The sequence below is a fragment of the Rhea americana genome, unplaced genomic scaffold (genome assembly GCF_003343005.1).
Source record: "Rhea americana isolate MKP2758 unplaced genomic scaffold, rheAme1 scaffold_54, whole genome shotgun sequence".
In the NCBI taxonomy this organism is placed as follows: Eukaryota; Metazoa; Chordata; class Aves; order Rheiformes; family Rheidae; genus Rhea; species Rhea americana.
Genome location: NW_028186690.1, coordinates 3,375,773 through 3,402,197, shown reverse-complemented (window position 1 = coordinate 3,402,197; position 26,425 = coordinate 3,375,773). Strand labels below are relative to the sequence as shown.

At 37.7% G+C, this 26,425-nt stretch overlaps 1 protein-coding gene across 1 annotated transcript in view; it reads left to right on the top strand.

Annotated features, from left to right (window-relative positions):
- DOCK4 (dedicator of cytokinesis 4) overlaps positions 1–24,279 on the top strand; it is a 168,401-nt gene extending 144,122 nt beyond the window's left edge. The window contains exons 41-53 of the mRNA XM_085318545.1: positions 1,127–1,213; positions 2,913–3,089; positions 6,677–6,760; positions 9,072–9,191; positions 9,558–9,679; positions 9,954–10,074; positions 10,575–10,656; positions 10,903–11,012; positions 12,286–12,453; positions 14,452–14,524; positions 17,055–17,168; positions 18,119–18,180; positions 21,253–24,279. Coding sequence (XP_085174671.1) covers positions 1,127–1,213; positions 2,913–3,089; positions 6,677–6,760; positions 9,072–9,191; positions 9,558–9,679; positions 9,954–10,074; positions 10,575–10,656; positions 10,903–11,012; positions 12,286–12,453; positions 14,452–14,524; positions 17,055–17,168; positions 18,119–18,180; positions 21,253–21,678 — 1,746 coding nt within the window. The 3' untranslated portion in view covers positions 21,679–24,279. The remainder of the gene's footprint in view (positions 1–1,126; positions 1,214–2,912; positions 3,090–6,676; positions 6,761–9,071; positions 9,192–9,557; positions 9,680–9,953; positions 10,075–10,574; positions 10,657–10,902; positions 11,013–12,285; positions 12,454–14,451; positions 14,525–17,054; positions 17,169–18,118; positions 18,181–21,252) is intronic.
- Positions 24,280–26,425: the final 2,146 nt, after the last annotated feature.

Below are 26,425 nucleotides of genomic sequence, written 5' to 3'. Positions count from 1 at the left end.
TACCTTTAGTTTTTGCATCAACTAAATACAGATTGCAGAAGAGCCTAGAGAGAGCAGAGCTGCCTCCAGAGAAGTTTCTAAAGCAGCTGAGACAACACTGTTCAGGAGGTAAGGTGGAGTGTAGATATGATTGCCAAAGTTATCTCTCCCTAGAGCAAGGGAGAGGCAATTTTGACTGAACTACATACTGTTCTGCTCCTGTGACATCAAGACTACAAGCTACCTCTGAACTTGAAGCTTGTCTCAGGGAAAAGCAGTAATTCCTCCCTAATGCATAAATGACTTATGTTCCTCCTAATAAAAAATCAGACTGAAAATTCATTTTACGCTTTTATGGTGTAGTTCTAATTCTGATCCACCAGAAATATTTAAATCCACTCAATATCTACTTTCCTACCTATATACATGCACATAATTAAAGATATTGCTGCATTGATGGTGTGTCGTTTGAAAGATCTCATATATATCCTGATATTCAGACACACAAAGTGAATTATCCCGTAAGTACTATTGTTATAAAGTGATAGAAGAAAACTATAAGGATAACAAATTAGCTTAATTAAATCACTACTGCCCTCCAGCTAAAGCTTAGGGCTTTATTTTAATTATACAGCTTGTATATATTTGTGTAAGACCTATACTATGTACTGAGTGAAGCTTTACCCTGAATTAAGGTTAAGTTGGTTTGTCATTTTATAAACCTCTTGTTTATGCAAAGCATTTGATAGTATTACATTTAAGTATCACATCAGCCGTTCATTCTGGAATGTTAAAATGCCTTCAGGGTTGGGTGACTTGTGGAGATGAGGGAATGACAGAATATTGTATGGTATAGAATAACACCGTATTAAAAAAGGTACAGGACCAGCAAAAAATAATGCTTAGTAGTAAACCATAGAATGTAAAGAAAAAAGAGAATGTTGTAGGTTTCTGGGATAGACATTTTAGTAGATATGTGGATGTTAATACTTCTTTGTATATGTACCGTTACTTAAATAAAGGCATGCACAAAAAAATCTGGGAATAATTAAGAAAATTATGCAGGTAAATTAGGTTGTCAGAAAGCACTTGATTCTTTCCTTATAAAAGAGAAAACTGAGAAAAAAAATGTTTTTGTATATTGCAGAGTCTATGGGTAGAGAGAACCACCCTGATCTTGGTGCAGAGTTTACCTGGAATATCTCGTTGGTTTGAAGTGGAAAAACGTGAAGTAGTGAGTATAAGATCTTTGAAATAAATTGATTGCAATAATTATTGTGTTTTGGTTTACTTATCCATATATTATTTGAAAAAGACTAAGATTTATTACTAATATTTAATTTCTTTGAGCAGATTTTTAAACTGGCTACATCAAAGTTACTTACAAAATATTTTGAGTTGTCTAGTTTCTCCTAACTTGAAAAATGTTATCAAGAAGCCACCCTTATGATTCATATAAACAGCTGAAGATAAGAAGTTGAGAACCATAATGGGCAATCAGAATACAGCCAAAGGCAACACTTAATGTCAGCAAATTGCTTTCCTAAAACTTAGTGTAATCTAAMATCTAATACTTAGAAATATTAATAAGCCCAACGTATTTTTCAGTATTCTTGAAAAGGAAGCACTCTGCAAGTTCCAGTAGTGCAATAAACTCCATATCCAGTGGATATCTGTGTTTGCCTAGAGCTCTGTTGGTTACCGGTTCTCTGCATAGGCATGGAAGCGTGCCTACGCAGAACTTGCAGGAATAGGGCTTAAAATAGCAATCTGTTACTGACACTTTGTAATTTTTTCCCTGATCCTTTTTGTTATTTTCTTAGAAAACTCTTGAATACTTTGAAATAGCATCTAATCTAGCAATCTCTAAATAATTGGTCAAGTTTTGAGCCCAGGAGTATAACATATGTAGCTATTCTCCTTCCTGACAAAAACAGTCTTATAATACTCCCATTAAATATAGGGWTACAATTGTACAGCTCACTTTGTTTGTAAAATCTGTTCTGTTTTCATTTTACAATACCAGCAAAATTTCATTCTTCCAGCCTTCTAATGTTGTCCTGTAGAAAACCAAAAATGGGATTTAGTAAAGATCAGAACTGAAGAATTTCTTAGTTATTCCTAGTAGGTCCTTCCTACATTATTAGAACCCCAATCTTAATAATTATGTAGAAAACAGGAAACAACAGAAGATTCTCAATTAGATATTGTGTTACCATTATAGTCACTTTTTTCCAACAGTGAACTGTAATAATTTTTCCTGAGCATAGACTAGTGCATGATTCCAATTTGTGTCTCTTCACAGTTTTCTGCTTTTTGCTTTTCCTGCAGTTCATACTAACAGTGAGTAAAACTTCCTCACCCTTTAGGAAGGACAGGTACATCCTGTGTGACTGTTCTTGACTGTATCTTTATTAGCATCTTAGTTCAAACCTTACATTCAAACTTCTCATCCATAATATTGTCTTCACTTTGGTTGGGGAAACTAGCTCATCCATGCCCAAGCTCTGCTCTTAAAGGCACAGTGCAATCTCTCTGAAATGGAGCCCAAATTCAAGTAAAGCTGCCAAGGATGGCTTAGACGTAGCCCTGAATTCCAACAGTTTCACAGGATGCTAAAGTGTATTAGTGTTCTGCTGCGGGGGCTGAGCAATCTCACGAGGTCAGATAATGAATCTAGAAGAAAGGAGAGTTATTTCTTTTGGTCTCTTGTTACGTGATAAAATGAATTAGATTACATGATAAAATTATTTATTTTTATTCATGGATGTTTTACAGTATAGCTCATGTGAGAAGAAGTTTTTCTGACCAAATACTGTAGAATATAGTATAACCTTCTTTTCTTTTTAGAAATTAGCAAAACTGCATTTAATAAATTTAATACTTGAATTGAAGATTAAACGTGTTTGTAATGTGTCTCACTCCCCTTTCAGGTAGAAATGAGTCCTCTTGAGAATGCTATTGAAGTCTTAGAGAATAAGAACCAGCAGCTGAGAACGCTGATTAGTCAATGTCAAACTCGACAGATGCAAAATATCAACCCTCTCACAATGTGTTTAAATGGAGTCATTGATGCAGCAGTTAATGGTGGAGTTGCTAGATACCAAGAGGTAAGAAATTTATTTAGAATGTGTTCATTAAAATGTATTATTAAGTCTCTGATTCTTTCTTTGTACAGAAAATGCAATGTGAATTATAGACAAAGTACTATATCAGGTACTATATCAGTAATATTCTTGATGATACATTATTTCCTTTATTTCCTTTACTGTGGTTTTGTGTGAGGTCATGTTAAATATGTATAACTATTATTACAACTATTCTGGCACAAATTTTATAGTAAAATGACTCCAGTGAGAAGCAGATTCATAATTCCCTTGCCTTTACCTTTAGTGGACAGCGATTTTTTTTTCTATGAAATATTACAACAATGTAATTAAAATTACCTTTATTCCCCCTACACACACCCTTTTTTATTTTAACATCTCTTCAGTTTCTTTTTAGGTCAGGAGGTAGCTCTGGCTAACCGGCCATTTCCTATTGTTTGCTGACATTCTAATTTTAAGAGGTTTAATTCTTAACCAAAAGGGTTTATCTCATAAAACCATTTTTCTACATCTTTCTTTTTTTTTTCCTCCCTTCTCCAAGTTTTTGAGGAAAGCCGTTTGCTGGAAAAGTTTAGTGAGAATTAATCCATACACTTAAGAAATACCTAGACTTCTATGCCCAACGCTAGATTTCTGTTAAAAAGTTGCTCCTGATTATCATCATCTTTGTATCACCTTAACAAAAGCCTTGCATATTTGAGATGCTGTATTTCCACAAAAATTCTATGTAAGTTTGAAACTACAGTAAAAAAAAATGGGGTATTTTTTCTAGCCCAACTTGATGTCCCTCTTTCTTCTGGTAGCATTGAGAGGTACTTGAGTCTGGTTGTTCCTTTTCCAATGAAATGTGAGCCAAGTTGAGTAATATTCTGTCCACTGTCTCAAAGATAAAAATTTATTGCAAGATTCAATGTTCACTCAATAGTGTTAAATTTGATAAAACTACATCTAAATTAAACAACAAGACATTGAGTCTGCCATAGTGTTAGTCTCTGTCACTCATGCTGCAGCGATATGAAAATTGTGGGACTAAGGCAGAGCAGTACCAGTTTGATGTTTCCCAGCTGCCTTTACACGACGGCAGCAAAGCTGCTTCGCATGGGAGAGCACCACAAAGGAGTCCCTGGAGCAATACGGTCACGTCAGCACTACGTCTGGTTTCAGTTAGCCCTATCTGAGTTTGGTCAAAGCTAGCTCGGTATCTCTGTGTAGTGCTCCGTTCTTTACAAGTGTATTAAAGGTTGTAGCTTACTCCTTTCCTTTTGCTGTTCTTTGCTGCAATTCTCAATCTCTTTTTTTTTTAGTTTTTGTTTCCTTCATGCATCGGTCTCTTTTTGGCTGGATAAATTTATGTCCTAGTTTGTGTTGTAAGCATCAAAATTGATAGTTATAGTTGTGAGGTGTTGGGGTTTTTTTCTATTTCACCTTCATTCTCTTTGCATGTCCCCTTTTCAGTCTGCTGTTTTGCTGTTTCTTATCTGCTTTCTTCCTTCTGTTTGTTCAGTTCCTCTGCAAGTCCTTCTCTTTAGGCATCTGTTTGACTTGCTTTAGCCTTCTCTCCTGTACAATGCTGAAAACTCGGTCAGTCTTGGAGCATGTGCTCTGAGGTAAGCATGGCCATGTCTCTACAGATACCCTCCTTCTGTTTTCACAGCTTCCTAACTTTAAKCGTAAGACTCAGCAAATACATCTTTTGGCCAGTTGCTGGCCAGCATCTTGAGTCTTCCCTCCTTCATCCCCCCCCTTCTTTTTCTCCCCACCCCCTGCTTCTTCCTAATTGGATAAARAGCAACCATCTCTGAATTATCTATCCCTTTTGCAATCCTGCTGATCCATCCCTGCTGCTGTTGCAGGTGATACAGCTGCCTTGTCTTTCATTGGTTTCAGTGTGGGAGCAGATCCCAAGAAAATGTAGACACGTGATAGCTGTTATGCAGTACCTACCTGTATACTAAAAAATGGCAAATAGGCAGTGACTTTATCTGAGCACTGCTGGAAAATCAGGAGGTGTGCTTCGTGCCTATGAACACCTCTCACATTGTAATTTCTGCTATAGAATATATTTCTTTCAGCTCTTTTACATGTGATAGAAGAGTCAAGGCACTTTCATGTTTAATTAGTGGAAACAACCAGTTCTAAGAAAATTAGTGAATTTAGTTAAATTCTGAATTTTTTTTTCTAAAATACTGAGGATTTTGTTTAAAGTCAGATGTTACATCTCTGAGTCATACTACAGATCTGTATATTTCTCAGCCTAAAACTACTGGCACGCCACCTGCTTGATGTTGAAAGAACATTAAGCTTGTAGATGAGGAAAAAWTATCAGTTGGCAGAAGTTTGGAATTTGAGATTTTAGCAAGAAATATCAGAGGKCTTGTTCTTACTATTTGAACATGAAGTCCTGTAAGTCTACAGATCTAAAGTGAAAGGATCGGATGAAATAAGTGTTCTTCATTACAGTGTTGGGATATTCAGACCAGGTCTCGATACTGCTTCTTATTAAAGCTTGTCACAGCATGGAATTTTGGAGCTGAATCACAGCAAGGTGATATATTTATCTCCAGCTCTGCTCCTACCCCTTATTTACAAGTGATTATACATGGCGGAGACCTTAACAGGTGAAGTTGGATGGAGGGCCTTGTAAGGGGTGTTTCAGAGAAACTAAGGCAAGTGGAAAAGRAAAACACAGCACAAAATAACCAGTCGGCTCTGTGGATATAAAACCGTGGCTATGYACAAGTATGCGTGCAGAGAGCTTTTGTGACAAATGCAGTCTGAGAAAGTCCGTAATTTTCTTTGCAAATTAAAGTCGAGAAATGCTATAAATGCAGTGTAATGCCCTTGCAGCGTAAAGTAGATGCYGTGGTAAGAAATATGTGACTGTGAACAAAAATGGGACAAAAATGGGCTGTGTCCAGGCCATTGCTGGTGGGTAAAATGACACTAGGATAATATGACTGATACAATTTGAGCTTTGGAGATGGAATGGAAAGTCATGTATGCTTATGAATGCACCTGGATGTTGGTCAGATGCTCCTGAAGTGAAAGCATGCCTTTTTGAGAGCAATGTCACCGAGAATTATTTAAAATGTTATTTATATTAAGAGTGAATAAGAAGATACTGTTGCAGTTCTAATACATGCAGTAGCTTACAATTCCACACTGATCTTAAGATGCCTTTATTTGCAGAATAAATTAAAGGATAATACAGCTTCTAAAAGGAAAAGACAGGAAAAATCTAGCTCTATGTAATTACTGAAATGCCTGTGCTACAATTAATGGGGAAGAGATWTTTAGTTCAGGTGAGCTTTGATTTGTTTCATCTCCAGTTGGCAAGTTTCCAGATTGGATTCAGGATCTGTCCTGGATGTTAAACAACTGGTGAATTCCACTTCAAGAACAGTTCCACTTTATTTACATGTACCCTCCACTASTGTGGAAGTGAATAATTATTTTGCATATTTTAGTATCTTCTGCTGCAATAGAAAGAAGTAGGAGCTTATGTTTTGAAAATAGCATTAGAAAACTGGTGTAAAGTGATGTATTTCAACTCATTTTGTGACTTTGTAACGTTACTGTTTTCTGCTTAGGCATTCTTTGTCAAAGAATATGTCTTGAACCATCCAGAGGATGGAGAAAAGATCACACGCTTGAGAGAGCTGATGCTTGAGCAGGTAAAGTGGAGAAAAAAGACTAAGTAGGTGGCCTGGTCAGTTGTTCTAGCTACAGTTGACATGACTCAAAATAAAATACGAAATTTCAAAAGATAATTGCCCAGTGATCTTCAGGATTGCTCAGTGGTCTTTAGTATTCCAGACAGATGGTAACTTCCTGTATAGACAGATTTYCAGGTTATATTCTTCCTATAGATCTACCTCGTCCTTTTCATCATCATCTCTAGTAACTTTAGATTAAAATAAATGTTGAGCAAGAGACAAGGTTTTGTCTTATGATGGAAAATACTGGCACAGTATATTATACCAGCTACTGCAAAATATACATTATATTCACCAAGAGGTTTAGCATAATTAAAAATGAACAAAAAAATCTTAATGTAGTAGTTTAATAATTGGTGTATGTAGGTACTATAAGAAATATTAAGTGATGATATTAAATAGTTGTGTTCTATGTGTTATATGGTTTTTGTATGGTTTCATTTTTTCTGTTTACCATGGTCCTTACATTTTGAGTATTTCCTATAAAATGTGCTAAGGAAAACAGAAATCAAAGATAAATGAACTGYGTAAATCTTGATGGACCTAAGTGAAATATAAGTACTAGAAACTGTTTTATTGCATTAAAAACAGTACATTTTTATTTTAGTCATGGTTTTCCTTTGTTTCACCAAAACATGAAGACTATAAAAAAGTTTTCAAGTATTGATTTGGTTAAGTAATAAGCTAAATGACTAAATTTAAAGTAGTCAGTTCCCTAGGATAAAAGACTCTTAAACCAGATATTTCCAAAGTGGAAATTAAAGGAAAGCATTTAGAATTTTTCTTTGGGAAAACTCAAAGTGGAAGGTTTATCTCCCCTCCACCCAATAAACGTTGGGCTACAGAGACATGAACGATTTAATTCGGTCACAGGACAGGGGCTACAGAAGAGGATGGGTGTTGGGCAAAGGACACAACTACTCAAATCTACAGTAGCTCAAACAGAAGCAGAGATTACTGACAATCCAACCAGAAGGACATCTAGAAGGTCTGCCAGCATCAATTATAAAGTGTCTCCTTTTGGAAGTGAYGAAATAAGTTGTTTTGCTCAAATAGATGTGCTGAAATATTTCAGCCTTTATTAAATGACATTTACCTTTGCTCTATGCAGCATGCTTCAATTTCAAACTCAACATTGGCTACTATGTACTCTAAGCTAGCGTATTGGAATTTGGCAAGGTAAAAATTCAATTTTTCATCAATGCTGTGGTATATTTTGGTCAGATCAGTTGAAGGGACAGATCCTCTGGAGTTTAAATCATAATAGGTTCACTGATCTCACTAAAATTTAATTTAGATAATGTACAGTAATTTGCATCCCAGTTTCAGTTTTTCAAGCTATAACTGATCTCACTGACGTTTCAATTTAAAATTAGAGTTAGTAACTTTCCATGATAAAATTTGAATTACAAGCAATACCAGTTAAAAGCTGTCTGGTACACACAAAAGATTTAACAGAAAGTGCAAAACATTCAAAAGGGCCAGGATCAGTGCGTGAATATGAATTCTTACGTGAAGTCAGTGATGTTGTGCAGATGTATACGCACACTGAGAATCTGATCCAAAATATCAGCTACATGCTCTCATCCAAAGATATTACAGCACAGTGTAACTATTTTGTTTTTAAGTTCAACTTTATCTGACTCATCACTTAACCAATTCAATATTTTAAGTGTGTATGACCAAATTTGTGCAGGATCTGACTTTTATCAAATTAAAAGTTTTAGCAATGTTATTCTGAAGCCTATTGGGCCTTACCTTGAAGATGCGCATATAATCACCACTTTCTGAACTCACTGTGGAGTTGAAATACAACAGGGAACCATGGACATCATTGGAAGTATATCCAGGGTCTCTGTCAGATGTGCCTATGTATTCTGCTCATATTTTATGTTTCATATATTTTAGGATCTCATAGAAAATTGCTTTTATTTAGAGTTTAGAATGGCTCATTTATACAGTTACCATTTAGACAGATTTCCGCTACATTATCTGTAATGGCTTTTATATTAGAGTTGAATTCAAGTAGGTTGTATGCTTCAGAAAATCAAATAGTAAAAGGAGGAGAAGCATAAATTCTTGTCTGTATTACTGGTTTTGGTCTTACACCCTGTTTGGTTACAGGTCTTTCAGGTATTTAAATAAATTATTTTAATACAATATGTGGGTTTTTTGGATTAATGTCATAATTATTAATTGATCAGAAAATGAAAGTGTGAAGAGAACAGATCAAGTATTTTTYCTCTCTTTTCTCCTGTCTTGTCTTTAGGCTCAGATTCTAGAATTTGGCTTAGCAGTGCATGAGAAGTTTGTGCCTCAGGATATGAGACCTTTACACAAAAAGCTAGTGGATCAGTTCTTTGTGATGAAGTCGAGTTTGGGAATACAGGTACGWGAGCAGGTGCACTGATGGGCTGTGAGACAATTTTGCTGTAGCAAATTCGCTGCTGTTAATTTTCCAAAGCAGCAAATAGTGACATCTTTTGGTTGGTTGTCCACGTTACATCTTGGTGGCATTCTTATGGTATCACAAAGTGAAGAGAAAGCTAGCAAACTTTCCATACAATGCAGAGAGAAACAATCATGCATTACAAAAGGGAAAGTATCATCAGTTTAAAAATTAAAATGTTTTTTTAACTTATGATGAACCTGATCCAAAATGCAGATATACCTATTCAAATGAATACATGTCTGTCACAAAGTGTTTAATGATGTTGTATTCATTTTAATTAATCTTCTTTTAACCATTTGCCAGGAGTTCTCCACCTGTGTACAAGCTAGCCCCATTCATTTCCCAAATGGAAGTCCTCGTGTATGCCGAAATTCAGTACCTGTTTCCATGAGYCCTGATGGTGCTAGGGTAATACCTCGGCGCAGGCAAGTTAAATTACTGGAAATTGATGTGTTTTGTTATTTGAAGAAGATGACTCAAATTATTGTTGTGTGCATACTTGCTGGTAAACCTGAAGTATCTTCAGGCATAAATAGATGATATATATCATCAATTTCTTTCCTCCATACCCTGTACACACTAAATTCAAATTAAATTGTGGAGATTAATAAAATGTAGTCTTTTCTCATGATACCTGATTAATAAACCATGAATGGCAACTACAATGAGATATTCTCTATTTCATTATTCCTATAATAGTCCCTTGAGTTATCCAGCTGTCAATCGGTATTCATCCTCATCACTGTCATCCCAAGCTTCTGCTGAAGTCAGCAATATCACTGGGCAATCAGAAAGCTCTGATGAAGTTTTTAACATGCAGGTACAAATTATCATCATTCTTCAGTTAAAACAAGCTAAAATGAATTTTTCTTATGAAGATATTTATTAAATTAATGTTTTTGTTCATTATTCCAGTCAGAATTCTAAAAGTTATTGCTGATTAGGAGTTCACCTCCTTACCTTACAAAGAATAGCTTTTTGTGTAACTGTTTCTTCCAAACTGACAGTGTGAATTTATGCCAAAAGTAATAAGCGATTTGCGTTGATACAGTCATCACCTTACCTAGACTTTTTTGTTCAGTTGTCACAGTTGTGATGTAATTATTTTAATATATTAATTATTTTTATTTATTTGATATTGTACTATGTCTTTATGTGTAGCTACCATAAGGCTTCATATACTAGTTTGCTACTTTGAGATACAAAAGTACTAGTCTAACAAATCACAGTTCTTTGTTTTAGAGAAGTACATATTATAAGTTCATATTTTTCAAACTGGTAAGTGTAATGTGGTAACAACAGCATCTCTTCTGTGCGCAGCCTAGCCCGTCTACCTCAAGTCTAAGTTCTACTCACTCAGCTTCACCTAATGTGACCAGTTCTGCTCCATCCAGTGCCAGAGGTCAGTGCTTGTCCTCTCTGCTAAACCAGATTGAATGGTTCTTGAAAGGTTACATAGCTGAATCTCAAATAATTTCTGCACACTGTCACTGGTAGGACATTAAATTCAGCCAACTGTTTGAAGAATGTGATTTATTGGCAGTAGACAAGGTCTGCATGTTTCATTACGAAGTGAAATTTCATTACGCAATTGAAAAGTCTGAATTTTAACATGTGAATTTAATTGCGTCATACATTTATATTCCAGCCTCTCCTCTGTTGTCTGACAAACATAAGCATACCCGAGAAAACTCTTGCCTGTCTCCCAGAGAGAGGCCCTGCAGTGCCATTTACCCTACTCCTTCAGAAACCTCGCAGGTAGGAAGCTTGCTGGGAGGCCTCTTAACTCTAACAGTTWATAGAAAGATGAAGGAGCTTGTTGAGCTTTGAGCAAATTCAGTGTTTATTCGCTGCTATTAGTTTTGGTTTGGTGTGCCTTGAAATGGACAATATTATACATACTATTGGGAGAAAAAAGGAAAGGTGATGAGCATATTTAAAAGGAAATGCCTATATATAAATACCTATTCTGTAAAATATTACACACTCACAAAAAAGATAATATGAATAGAATGCACTGTTTAAAAACTATTTAAAGTTTTAAATAGATCACATTTCTGCTGACTTTGTCTAGGTTTAAATCTAGTTTTGATATTTACTCATTGAAGTGAGAGACATGAAAGGCCTATCAGATCACAAAGCCTGATTGCSTGAAATATCGATGTTTCTTCAATCCAGGGAAAAGAGAAAATGGGAAAACTGTTATTGCAGTGGTTGTGCATGTTGACCTGAACTTTAATTTCTTCTGAAATATCTAATTCTAGCCACTGTTAGATAATAACCCAAGCCATGTGGCAATTCCTATTTTTCGATATGATTTCAGGAGAAGGAAGAGACTGACATTTTTATTACCCTGGAGGAAAGAACAGGAGTTGAGTTCTTACCCTAAAAGTACTGTTGCATAAATCTGTGTATAAAAGTCTATATCCTTTGAATTATCTGAAATGTAAAATGAGTCTGCATTTTGAATGCCAGTTTTGAACCCTAATTTCATCTTCTTACTGGACCTACTTTTCTACAGTGCTTTCCTGTAATATAATGGCTGTTTTAAGCTATTCCGTCACGCAGTGCAGCTCTTGCTGAAGCAGAAAGAGGCAAACACAAGTAGACTCTGTTAGGACCCTCTTTTCAACACTAACTCTCATTTCYACCAGAAGCTTGGCCTCTGATAAAATACCACTTGGTAATTCAGGATCCTTTATTTTAGAAACAATTTGTTGCTTTCTCTTTAATGGTATTTCTTTCTCTTGTTTCTTCAGTTATTGAGCTGGTTCTTGATTTAATTTTTTTCTTCTTTTCTGTATAAGTCCTCATGCTGTTATCTGAGGGCTTAAGAACTAATACTGGAAGTTTGCCAGGCTGTAACAGCAGTTCTCAGGCAATACTTACTGATATATCTACTGATGTATCTACTGGGCACTTTCTCAGTGGTAGGAGAGCCAAACCARCATAGAGGAAAGACCAGATGTTCTTTATATAAAGCGGTTTTACAGTTTGCCGCAAAGAAAAATTGTCCCATTTTTGCTCCCAGACTGCAAACTCTTGCTTTGCCAAGTGGAATGCGACTTCTCTCCCCCACTCTACCCGAGATTCGATAAGGGAGGCTGAGGAGCTCGTAGGCCCAGTCTCCGTTCTCTCAGAGRCTCGCCTGACAGCAAAATCTCCCAATCTGTCTCTACCCTCAGTGTCCCAAGAGAGGGTAAGTAGATAATTAACTTTCTCCTACAAAGAAGTATGTTTCAAAGTTGAGAAGGTTTGGCAATTTCTTTCTGCCCTCTTAACCATAAATGAGGATAAATCTTTCTGGGGAAAGACACTGTATCTTCTGCAGGTGCTCTGTTCCTTGGGCAGCAATAATGGACTGTGATCAGAGAGAGAATTCTGAGTAATCTGGGGGGAAAAAAGAAAGAAAAGGTCTGCAACTTTCATTAGGATTTAGATGCTCAAACTGTTCTTTGTCCTTTCTATTTTTATTCTAATAACATTGAACTTTTACATTCTTACTTGAGGCTTCATACTATGCTAATGAGTAAAGACCACCTATTTCTGAATTTCTTTGTTATGGCTTAATGAATGAATGTTTCACAATTATTTTCAATCATGAAGCGTGAGATGCACAGGGAAATTCCCGCACTTCAAGTCCAAATCGAGTCCTTTCAGGCCGTAGCTACCTCATTTAAAAAAGTTTGAAGGGCTGCATAGAATCCAGACCACAGCGCTGCTGCACCTAATTCCCTCTCTGAAGTTGCTGCTTGAGGTTATATATGTACAGCTGCATTTGGTCAACATCCTTTTGTGCTTGCTTTTTGATCTCTGGCTTAGTGTCTCTCTAGCTCTTTCCCATATTCTGAAGATGAATGTCTGTTGCTGTTGACTAGTTAAAAAGCCTCATTAGCTTTTGCTCTATTCTTTTTCGTAATTGAGTTTTTGGCTTTCATATTTTTGGAGATTTTTGCTCCTCATTAAACACACTGTGATTGCTCTTGTTCTTCCAAATGGCTTTCTATTTCATTGTTTCAAAAGTCTTCATTTTTCTGTATTTCATACAACTTCTGCATCTTTATTTCCACCACTTTGAGTTGCTTTCTCAGCCTCTGCTCTTTACCTTCATGCCGAAAAGCAGACTTAGTTAAACAGTAGTTTTAAACTTGCCAGCCAGCTCCTAGTACACTACTGGCTCTCTACACAGTGAACATTTGATCCAGACAAAGCATGACCATGTGATTGTATTTTTTAACATACTAGAGCACATACATACTGTTTACAGCAACTTGGTTTTATGGTAAATCCAGGAAAACAGGCGTTTTCTGATCCAGTATGGCTCCAGGACAGCACAGGCAGGCAAATCTAGTGTAGCTCAAAGTCTGCCAAGGCATTGCCCTACCAGATGCTTTTGAGTCAAGTTGTATTGGCCAAGTATTTGTTCCTCATTTTGACCTGGGGTAGCAAGACATTAGGCCCATGATAGCTGTTCTTTAACTAACGTCATCACATGGGACCACAGCAGTCCCTCATTAACTGCAGCTGTTAACACTGGAGGGAGACAGGAGAATMGGACTTGACTTGATTCAGTGGCTCACTGGAGGTTTGAATGTTGCCAAAGGAAACAATTTGTAGAGTTTTGAAATAGTTTCATAAAGTTCCTGTGATTTTTTAGAAAAAAATAGTATTCAGAAAAGAAGATAAACACACATTATGAGACAAGTCCTATCCTCAAGAGAAATAAGGCTACAGCCAAGAAAAGTCAGAGTTAGGAAAAATGCATCTCCTCTAAGGTAACAGCTATAACTTGGTATTATCGAAAGATAAGCATTGCACAAATCCTGATTTTTGCGAAATTCTTGCAAATCTATCCCTTGCTCAGCATTTTATCAAGTCAGACTGGTCAAATATCACCTAAGAAATGAGCCTTATTTTATCTTTCAGAAAGCAGGAAACTGCCAGAATTCAGTATGTATAATCCTCTCAACAATTCCAGGGTGTACAGTTTTCAGAAAACTAGTCTACTGACTATTCATATATGGATATTTTACTTAAAATATTTATGCTCTCAGGTGAGGTTTATCACTGCTTCAAAGGAGATCTATGTGTATGTGTGGCGCAGGGGGGCGGTTAATACAAAATTGTAACAGTTTTMTCAAAAGCCACTGAAATACAACTGTAGTTATGCATAAGCCATGCTGTTTTCAATTTCCAGAGAATGCTGTTTAATCATATTGGAGATGGTGCTCTGCCACGAAGTGATTCCAACCTGTCTGGCCCTGACAAGGGTGAGTGGAAATGCTGCACTTTACCAGTCTTGGAATCAATGAAAATATAATTCATATGTGATACTACTGGAGAATGCCGAGCCTTTTGAGCACAAAGAATTCCTGGTTCCAAAAGTACTTCTCATCTCTATGTTTTAAAACACTCCTCTAAAAAGGGAGGAAAGAAAGTAATATCTGCTTGAATTGAGTGGTGCATTCAGAAGAGTCCAGAAGTTTGCAGGAAGCCAGCTGGTGATGGAGCAGGAGGCAGCCTGCMACCTGTGAGCGTGGTCCTTCCTCCTTCTGATTCAATAGAGAGGAGGACTCAGGGGGGCAGAGAAATCAGTCCTGGAGAGGATGAACTTCTGGAGACTGGGGAGGAGGAAAGCTAGAGAGATGACTAGAGTCCTGAAGGTTAGTACCTGCAGTTCTTCTTCAGCCAGACAGAAATCATCATGCTTTTGGTTACCCTTCAGAAGGGAAAGATTGTTTTGTTTTTTCTTAGACTAAATGATAAACCTGTTAATTTCCGTTCTAAAAAAAAAATACTTTTTATAATTTTGGAAATGGGGAAATCCAATATTGTTGGCACAGATTGTTGCTTCAGAGCAGTAAACTTTCTGCTCTACCTGTTTCATGATGGGCTCCCCTTTGTTGAACCCTGAATAAAGGGTACAATAGAACAGATGTATGAAAAATAACTTTTCGAGAAAACACYCTAGCCAAGAACTGATCAGGAATCATATTTTCAGCAAAGACAGATGATTTTATATATATTTGCTTTAAAGTTTTGATGAAAATGCAAGTGTGGAATTTTCCACCTGGCTGCGAAACGTATGAAATAACTTAACATGGAAGTGTCAAAACTTTTCCCCTGGCCTCTGCAGCCAAGAATGTTACAGAATTGTTAAAATAAAATATTCTTTACTGGAGACTTCAGCAGTCCAAATAAATGACTACTTGGATAGCTTAAAAGAAAAAAATTGGCTCGTCAAAGACTCAGGCATTTGAAGTACTTARGCCTGGTGCCAAGTCGTTTTTAGGATGAGAACAAAACCATACTACTAGGTGACAGCCTACAATAAAAAACAAACAATGTAGAGCATTTTTTGGCAATAAAAAGGCAAAATGATCTTCTAGAAGATGGAATTAGCACTCAGTGTGCTATTCTCAAAGTCAACTAATGTACAACTATCCTGTAACAATATTTTTACAGATAAAACACAATTATTATTTGTACTGTASTTCTTGTATTAAGTGTCTGGTATAAACTAGTTTAGTGGAATTCCAGTCCTTCCAGCCATTAGTGTTGCTACAATAGCAATAATTGATATCAGCAATTAGCAATCAGCAATGGTATTTTGCTTTTTATTCCATCTTTGTAAATGAGATGGACTGTTTGCTTGTATTTCTCTACTTTGTAGTGTGAAAGACACACAAGAAGTAACCTGCCATGGCATGGTACAGGCTTTTGTTATTTCTTGAAGACACTTTGAATTTGATGGAAGAAATTTGAGATTTTAAAGTATATTCTGTGAATTCTTCACTGCTGGATTTTTGTTCGTTCTCTCTTTCTCTCTCTCTTTTTTTAGGAATAGGTGTTTCACTGTTTACAAGTCAYGTATAAGAAAAATTGCAGTTTTTAAGTTAGCTTTCATGCTGTCCATATTAAATGTCCTGTCTTTCTGTCTGCCTTCTCGATGACRTTGGTGGCTCTATGATAATACAAAATAATCTGGTTCTATTATGGGAGCTATTCCAGGCTAATTCAAAGTTATGGAAATTGGCAAAAGTAACGCAGATGAATAAAGCAGCCAATTTTATACATGTCATAGTGCCAGTCAATTTACATGATCAAGCAGAGATTCTGGATGATGGATACAAACAAGGTATATAAGTTGTCATAGTCCACAGGGATTTCTTGGTTGTAATTTTCTCTGACATTTTCATTTCTTTCCCTTTTCACTCCTGTTTTGTGCCCTTCCTTGCACTTTTTTCAATTCTGAGTTAGTAGCCTGTGCAGGCAACAAAAGACTGTTAACACTGAGAGTTTTCAGAGGGATGTTGATTGAAATTTGGCAACTTTCTTCCTCTAGCACCTTCCATATGTTTAAAAAAAAAAAAAAAAAAAAAAAAAGTAGAACTGTTCAGGAATAGTCTGTTCCATTCTGCCTAGACACCTTTAAATAGAAGTCTGCTGGAAAGATAAACTGATTATGTTAACAGACTTCAAGCTTTGCTGCCTTTGTGGCTGGATCTGGGTGCATCAGGGTGCTATTTCAGCTGTTACTGCCACTGATGGTCCAACCTGCTTTAGTCTCAGCCTGGCCTGAAGGCCAGATACAAAATTCAGACAAACTAGGAGACTGACAGGCGTTATTGCAGAGCCTTTCGAACGCTGATGTAATCGTGAGAGCTTCTCAGGCATGCTGTGAAGTTTAACATTTTCGCTCTGCATATATCTAAGCTCATGGATAAAGGCAAGTCAGAGAGCTTGAAAATGAGAGCTGGAAGTCTTGATACATATGTCAAGTTTTTCATTCTCTTCCAGCTGTGAACACCACCCCCAGCAGCTGGAGCCTGGACAGTGGGAAAGAAGCCAGAAACACATCAGAAAATGGAAAGCTTATATCTCCGCCTGTGCCACCACGACCTGCACAGACTGGTGAGTGTATGGACATTTCAGACTAAGCTTTTTTTTTTTTTTTTTTTTTTTTTTTTTTTTTTTTTTTTTAATCCACTTTTTTTCCACTCTGATTAACCTTTAGCTTCTTGGGCAGATTAATTGATTATTTGACTACTTACATGGAAGGCTGTAGAACTGCAGGTGTTTTCATCTCATTAATGATTTCTATAGCATTCTGTTTCCAATACTTTGCCTCTTCACTTAATGACTTAGTAGTTTCAAACAGTTTATGCTGGTCCTGGAAAGGATGATTGAATTTAATCTTTTGATCTTATAATGATTGGAGGTTAGCAGTGAGAAATTATAATTATCATAAAAAGAATCGTACTGGCCGGTGAATGCACAGCAATCATAGATGGGCATGAGTGCTGTTACTGTAACCAATTTGTCCTTCAAAAGAGTAATTTCCATTTAAACGAAAGACTGTTTAAGTGATACCATAAATACAATTATTCTCAAGAGAATGAAGATGCTTTTCATTTAGTGTTGTACCTCAAAGTATGTTGAGGCATGTTTACAGTATGTTTACAGATATGTTATACCTGTAAACATTTGGGTAAATACATGTATTATGCTTTTTTCTTATTTGACATATAAGTACAGAATGTATTTCTTAGAAAAAGAAGAAAACCAAAGAGAAGCGGGAAGAGTATGATACTGACTTTTTAAAATCCTGTTAATGATTGATAGGATATAAAGCAATTTACAGTAATATAAAATTTGTCAGAGCAGATGGATGTAGAAATGTCTTATGCTGTATTCGTTTTACTGGAACATAACCTTGAAAACAAAACAAAATTTTAAAACCTATATAGCTATTGATCAAGTACCTAGAAGGAACTAGGGATAATGCTGGGTGTAGAATGATCTCCAAGACTTAGTGAGAATCCTAATGCAAAGAGTGCACTAAAATCTTTCTAACTTTACAGCATCACCAGCAAGACACATAGCTTCCATTTCTCCTTCTCCTGCTGGCAGATCACCAATGAAGGTACTGTCTTATTGCAATGACTCTCCTTTGTTCATGTTGGGGGGGTAGATTGTTTAATATGTTGTTTGGGATTTTTTAATTATTATTATTGTCATATGCCTAGGCATAATCCATTCACAAGAATAAGTAGCTGTTACAATCACAAATTGAAGATTTTCAAAATTGTAACCAAGGGCCAGATTGTGATCTCTAGGCTCTTTAAGTTAAAATTAGACATTTCACTTACATGAATAATCAAACCCATCTGAGTCAGTGGGGAGAAGGAAACATAGGAAATAAATGTAAGAAACTCCAAGTGGTCCATCCACCCCAGAATTCTATTGCCTGCAGTGGCAAAAGGAGATGCTAATGAAGAAGAGCCTGGTGTTCCTCTTACTCCCCGAGCATCCAGAGCTGCTGTATCAGGGGTGTTAGAGGGTTTTCCCTGCTTTATTCATTTTAGTATCTAGTGCCTCTGCAAAGCAATCTAGGGAGGTTGTATAAGAAGCTGGAAGTAGTCTGAAGCCTGTTGGTAAGCTACATTAAACACAGGCTATGAGTAAACATTTATTCTTCTCTGCCAGGGGTGCCTAACTGTCAATAGGGGATCCTGGCTGTGGAGTCCTCTTTCGAGGACAGATGCTGAATTGAGCAGGGTAAAGATAWGTGAAGGTGTTGGTACCCACTCATTGCACAATAGCTTCATGGTTAGAAAACTTGATCAGGAACTGTGAGTCTTCTGTACCGTGGGAGCTCATGAACACATAGCTTGTATACTCCAGGAAAACCCAAGAGGGGTGAAGTGATACCCTAGAACGCCTCCTTTCCCCTTGAGGTCCGTAATCACAAGTGTGCAATCATTCTCCTGTTTGTCATCCTGTGAGCCTGTAACTCTTCCCTTTGCGACCGCCCAGTGGTCCGGGATCAGCCCAGCTTGCCCTCAGGATGCTCTGTAGTCGCATTACCTCAGGAAGCCCACCTTCCTGTGAYGTGAGCTCTGCCCCAGGTTTCGCACTAACTGCTTCCTAGGAGGCTCTTCAGAGCAGTAGGGTGCAGAAGGTGAGCAGTTTTTCCTGTGTGCCTGAATTGACTTGGTGCTGATGATTCTTGGGGCCATTTCAAGCTTGTCCTAGCATTTTCCTCTAAAGACCTTAACAGAATTTAAACATTTTCCAGCCAAACTAGATTGCCATGGAGCCTACTTGGAAGGAGGTGCTGGCCCAGAATACTTTGGAGAGTTGTTGGATCTCACTTTGAGCATCCTTGAATTTCCAGACTCTTGCTGTCTAGACTTAATCATGACTGGTGCAGGCAGTCTGTATTGCTGTCAGGGACTAAGTGCTTATCCCTGCTCAGCCCCTAAATTCAAACAGACAGGATTTACACATATTTGCTCTTATTTCAAATGAAAGAAGCAAAGCGCCTAAATCCTGTCTGTAGCCACTTAGATTAAGTGCCAAGTATTCTTGGAACCTGAACCAATTACATCATTTATTTGAAAACTTTGACCCCAGAAGTTTATGTGGTGTCATATATACAGCAGGAGCAGCAGCTCCTTGAAACAGAGGAACAGAACCTGAAGCAAGYAGTTAAGCAGGACTCCCTCTATGTACAAAGCGTCTGCAATGTATAATGATGGTTAAATAGAATTTGCTCTACTTTTCCCTAGCCACATACAGAGCACAATTTTTACCCTTTGTTCCAACTGTAAATGTACTGCCAAAGAAAACCACACAAACACAAACCTACTAATGTAAATTAAAATCTTTCCATTGCTTTCAGTGTACTGCGGATCCAGTCCTAAGTGGATAATTAARATTATCTCAACAGAATAAAGTCAGTGCAGCCAGCTCTATACACCTTTGCCCCTCTTCTCTTCCTCCTCCTCCTTTCCCTACCCTTTGCTGCATGGCTTGCCCTTTCACTCTCACCTTAGTTGAGCAGCTGAGTGCCAACTAGTCTGATAAAAATTGGAGTCAGAAACCTGTCTTTAAGCCATGATTTCTCCACCCCTTTTTAGCCTGTGTTCAAGTCCATTACGTCTAGATTGTCTCAGATTGTTTTATGCAAAAATCAGATATGCTGCAAAACTGTTACAACTTTTTTCTAACCTTACTTTTCAGTAGAACTTAATTCATGAGACTAGGACTTCCTGACATTTTCAGGCAGGATTTACTGTTCCTACTTCCCSTTCTTCATCAGCACTGTCCTTGCCACTTGGTCCCTCGGTGCTCTGTCCCTCACTGCCCCCTAGAGACCTGCGAGGCTGCTGGTGTAGCAGCTTGGACCATTTGTCCTGTGCCCTTGGGCCTCTAATGCTGCTTTGCATCTTGCAGAGCAGTGCAGTGTGTCCAGAAACCACCAGAGAGCTGGGGGGAAGAGAGGGCGGAGGAAATAGGCTTCAAAATGCCATCTGCAGTGGCAGTAATTTCTTACCTCCTGTGTTCCTACTGCCGCCACTTACTAGCAACACTAACTGTTGGCAAAGCTCAGACTAGGAATCYAGCAGAGGTAACTAGCTTGGCATCTGCTCTGCACTTCACCTCTGGTATTGGTGCATGCCACACTTGGAAATGATGCCACTGTCTAAATGCACTTTTTTCTGCATGTCTGTGCACTAAAATTGTGAGAAAAGCCTTGGAAAATGAATTTTAAAGGAGAAATGTCAGTAGCAGAAACACTGAATGTGATGCAAGTACTGTGTTCTGGCATTAGGGGGCAGGACACTACTAGTTACACACTATGCTTTGYGGTTATGTATTCCATTTTAAGAGGCAGGAAAACTAAGGTATTGCTTTTCTTTTTAAAGACTTGCATATTTTTCTAGAGAATGATGATGATGGGGATATAACATTTAAATACTGTTTAAATGAGTTACTGGCATGAAACACAGTTTAAGGTATACTTAGGCAGTCTTGAAATGAGCTTTTTATTGGTTTCAAACTGGATCTTAATTAAAAAGAGATGCAACAATTTACATTTATCAAGTCTCAGAATCTGTGCAAAATGTCTGTGTATTTTTACTTTAGCAAAGAAATGCCAATTCCTAATTYGCTCTGGGTGACCCCTCCTGATGTCCTTTCCTTTGAGCAGGGTTCTGTGCAATCCTTTACCCCTTCTCCAGTCGAATATCATTCTTCGGGGCTCATATCCAATTCCCCAGCGCTGTCGGGGAGTTACAGCAGCGGCATCTCTTCGCTCAGCCGATGTAGCACATCCGAAACGTCGGGCTTCGAAAGCCAAGGCAGCGAGCAAACTGTAACTGCTCCGAACTACAACGTTACCGAGGAGCCCGTGAGAAAAGAAAGTAAAACCCCACCACCTTACAGTGTCTATGAGCGAACTTTGAAGCGCCCCGTTCCACTACCTCACAGCCTCTCCATCCCGGCCGCCTCAGACCCGCCAGCGCTGCCACCCAAACCACAGCTCATCCGGCCAAGCAATCTGGAAAACAGTGGCAGGAGGACTGAGCAGGTTCCTCGGCCGAGGCCGCTTCCTCGGAAAGTGTCTCAGTTATGAGAAGTCATTTTTGTATTTAACGGCAATGAATTCTTTACCGTTTAAGAAATAATATTTTTTAAAAATGGTAAAATACATTTAGTTAGGCACTTTAATATTTTRCCAACATTTTCTTTTAAGTAATTTTTAAATGCTTATTAATATTATGTTGCACATTTTTAAAAGAAGTTACTAATTTAGGTTGCCAGACACTAGGAAGCACGAATGCGAGACTTTTCTTAATTTCGTGATGGTGAATACTGATACAGGCTTTTATTTGTACCTTATTTTTATTTTTAAAAAATTATACCTAAAACCCTACAGCTCTCATCTGAGTTAGCCGAATGCTTCTTAAAAAATGCAGAATATACTGACTGGATCTTGATTACTAGAATAAATGCACGCGTTATAACAAAGTAGTCTGTAGACTAGGATGTTTCTGCAAGTAGGCTGAAAGTTGTCTCTCTTATCTGGTGAACAGGTTAGTTATTTCAAATGTCTGTGGAAGAACAGAAATATAATGCAAGTTATACTACAGCGAAGTGTTGCAAGAATGTGGTTTGGGATTTTGGAAACAAACACTTGGTTCTTATTATTTTTAAGAATGAAAAATACCTGTGTTTCATTCAGTATAGAGCACCCTTCTGGTAAATCTTTATAAGGTTTTTGTGCTATTAGTGTATTACTGTACCTGATGCATCCTTTTCTTTTTGAGGTGCAATTTCTTTTTATTCTTCCAGTTAGTTTTAAACTAGCTGGCAGTTTTCAAGAACAGCAGAGAACTGCTACTAGCAAGTTCACCCTAAAATACAATTTGTGTATTATATAGGTACAAATGAATGTGTTCATTTAATCTGTGTGCAGGAATCAGTGCTGACTATTACCAGGGCAATGAACTAAATGAACAAATTTAAAAAATATAAACTGCTGGCTATGTATCAATGAATTTTAAAAGCAGTAAAAGTCATTAACAATCCTGCAAAAAGCTAGCAAAAATTCTGTAGAGCTCTTTCAACATGTATGTACCAGTGGGGTTTGGGATTTGGTTTTTAACTTGAGTACATCACCATCATCCTCACTGTAGAAGAACGGTGTTCAGGCTTAGGTTGTATTTTAGGAATTAGCATCTGGAGAGCCCTGGAAAGCTAATGCCAAGCTGTAGGAACATGGGGAAAAAAGCACCTTCTATATGTATTTTTTGTATTCCWCCCTTTACTCACTGTTTAGCGCTCGCTTGAAAACAGATGTATGAACTGCATTTAAAATCATGCTGTTAAAAATATTCTCCCTCTTTTGTTGGGAAGCTCATGTTGATTTTAACTGTGTTTGATTTGTTGATAGTTTAACTGGAAGAAAGTGACCACTTTTTATATTCTCTCAATTAAACCTTCAGCAGTTACAAGCTGTTGAATGKTGGTTATAGAGGTTTTCTATAATAAATGTTCAAGTATTTTTGTACATAATTGGTAAATTTTAATAAGGAGTGTACCATTATGTGAAAAAGAAGCAAACAGTTGTGTATGCAGTAAGATTGTTATAATTATGCCAAATACTTTATGTATGGAAAAAAGAATATTTGTAAATATGTGCTTTTAACAATAATTCTGCCATATTGACTTTACAATTTTGAATGTCAGAAAAAATTAATATATGTTAAAATATTTATGTTTTAGTGAAAGTATTCATAACTTGAAAAGGAACATATGAATTTTAGCTTTGTATCTTGCTGATTTCAAAGTCTGAAATTCCTTGAACTAGCTCTTGYTTCAACTATAACATTCTTGTGTCTGTAACCACATCATAAAAGGTGTAGAAGGCTACATATTTATGCTGATATGAAGAGGTAATGACTGAGATTTAAATAAGGTGTCACAAGTAAGATAACAAAGCTGCTTTGATTTCTTTCCCCCCTCTGTGTAGTTTAATAGATTTTGTTGACTAGTGCTAGAGCACAGTATGAATCAGTGTTATTTGCTCCTGAAGTCATTTTTTTTTATTTCTGGCAGTGAGCAGAATTGTTGAATTTATCATTTGCCTATATTACTGCAGTCAGCTTTGCAGCAAAACATTTCATGAAGTTTGTTTACCTAGACACTCATATTGGTTGCTGCATAATGTTAATATGGAATAAAATGACTTGATTAATCTTTACAGTACAACTTGTTTTCTACAGAATGAGAGATTATAAAGCAGTTTGTCATGGAATTAAAATTCTGTCTCCTTGTCTTGCTAAATCTAGTTTTCTTTCTGATAGAAATATCCTGATGGATCTGTTTTTTCTCTCCACTTGAACATCTAATTGCTTTGGGAGACAAATGTGGAGGGTATTGACCTGCTCTTCTGATCAAGTGAAGAATGTAAAATTTACTATGAGAGTATTGTAAATTAACCTGTATGAGCTCTCTGTTTTTATAACCAGGACATCAGGAATACTCTGAACGACAGCAGACAGTATAAAATTGACAGAGTGCTCTAAAACTGAGCTGACGCATTTTCTGCTTAGCCAGTTTTGGCAAATTGATTCTGTAGATCAGCTTCTCGAGCTGATTTCCTATAAAAATGTAGTATGAAGTTTTTTTGTATCTTGCAACATCCAGAGCTTGAAAAGCTAATGTAAATAAAGGTCTCATTTGAATTTTATGTGTTACTCATAAATGTAGTTTTATCACTTTCTGGATGACAGTGCGTAATTCAGAAGCTCATAGAAGGGCACCTATAAGAACAACTTACCATTRCTACTTTTTATAATCGCTCTAATGTTAGCCAGCATATGTGTAATAGTTGCAATGATCTTATACTTGAACACTGTGTCTGAGATGCTGGGATCTCTGGGCTGCCGCAGTAGCGGTCGCAGCGGACCTGCCTTTAAATAACGCAGTTCAGACCCATTCCCGTGACGGCCTCATGCATCTGTACCGCGAGTGAACTCAGTTATCATGAAATCTTAAGTCAAATCATAGCAAATAGGCTTTGTTTTTTTTTTTTTTGAAGCACGGAGCTAAAGTCTTGAAAATGAAGATGATAAACGTTTCAGGGTAGTGCCGATACGGCCTGTTCGCGTGGGCAGGGAGTAGCTACGTGTGAATCACCCTCTGTCTGAAATGCTGTGCTGTCCTGCCCTACCCTTTTCACCGACTCCCTGACAGAGTCTGCAAAAACACAGTGATGGGGGCAAAAAGATACTAACMGGTAGGAATTTGTGCCTGAAGCAGGTAAAAGGCATCTTGTTTTGAGAAGAACTGTGGTTGCTGAGCTACGCAGTAGCTTTGCTTTGCTTTGCCCAAGGCGCCAACAGAGCCAAGTGTCGATACCTGGGTTTTCCCACAGGACTCTGGTRATCCAAGCAGAGCCTCCATGTGCGAGTAGTCGCTGAAGGGCAAAGCCGATYTGCTCAGCGTGAAAGGACCTTCACCAGTGGAGGGTTCAATGTTTTGACCTTGAACCAAATCCCACCAGGATTTATGAGAAAAGAGGTTACAGCCATGATTTCTGTATTTAATTTATATCTAGATTATTTGGTAAGGAACTTGGTGTGCTTGTAATAGCAGACCACAAGCTTTGCAGACCCTGGTGGAGATGGTGTGTATGACACAAGTCTCCATGGTATCRCTGGACAAACTTGTTAGGTCCAGTTTAGAGACTGTGTTGATGATACAGTTCATAGCTCCGGTCTAACTGGCTGCTGCTGGTTTCTATTTACTTTGGGAAGTGTGCTGGAAGAAGGGAGGAGAGCTGGAGGTGGGAAGAAAAAGGGGCAAATAAAAACTAGGCAAAACCCCCAAATGGCTGGACAATTCATCCAAGCTTTTTTCACCCAGACAGAAAAAAAGTACAAGTGGGAGAAACTGAAAGAGTAGCTCAAATCAAAGCATGAAATCTCTTTGTATAAATTACTGTAGCATCATTTCACACCAGCTTAACTGCTGCTTGAGCTGTAGRGGGGCTCAGGGGAAGCTGATAGTCCTTGTAAAATACAGTTTTTATTTCACAGATGTATTGGTGGTTTTTTTCATTTTTACTATGACTTAGCAGAGGAAAGATGACAGAGAGGTCTGGTTGTCATGAATTKCCAAGGAAAAGTTTTTAAATGCCTAAGTATTGTAAAATGTTAAAATATTTCTGTGGATTTGCTTCACAGTATTTCTTCCGTGACCCCAAGGTGCACATTGCATTTTGCAATGAACATCGCAGTCTTCTAGGAAGAAAATCCTTGTCCAAATTTCAGAGATGGCTGCTCTGATACAGCTCATAAACTACTGAAATTTCTATTACATACATAAATATGTTTTACATCATTGAGTCACTATTCATACTAGATCCACTAGTGCATTTCCATTTGTTCCATTTGTTTAGGAATTATTTTGCAGAGAGATGAGTTGCATTCTGGCTGCTTTGCAAAAGACTGGTATTGCTGCTAGTTTTCCTTGACCTCCTTGACTTCCCTTGAAGCGTTTCCTCTTGCTTTTCAAAGGAAGGGCCCTCGGCAAGGACCGGCCTCAGCCTGTGCTGTGGGAAATGCTTCAGAGACGCCCTGCCAAGGGCGATGCCATGCAGGCACGCGCCTGCTCCACGGTGTGGGGTGCAAGAGCTGCCCAAACAGCGCCTGCATGGGGGCGCCTCGGGGGAGCACGGGCAGGAGTTTGTGTTTATGGAYGGAGCCATGGCTTAAGGACAGGGTCTAAACTAATTTAGGAAACGCAGGAAAGGTCCCACAGAGACTGAGCTTCACCAGAGTCAAACTCAGTCCCAGCATTTCCTATAAATGAAC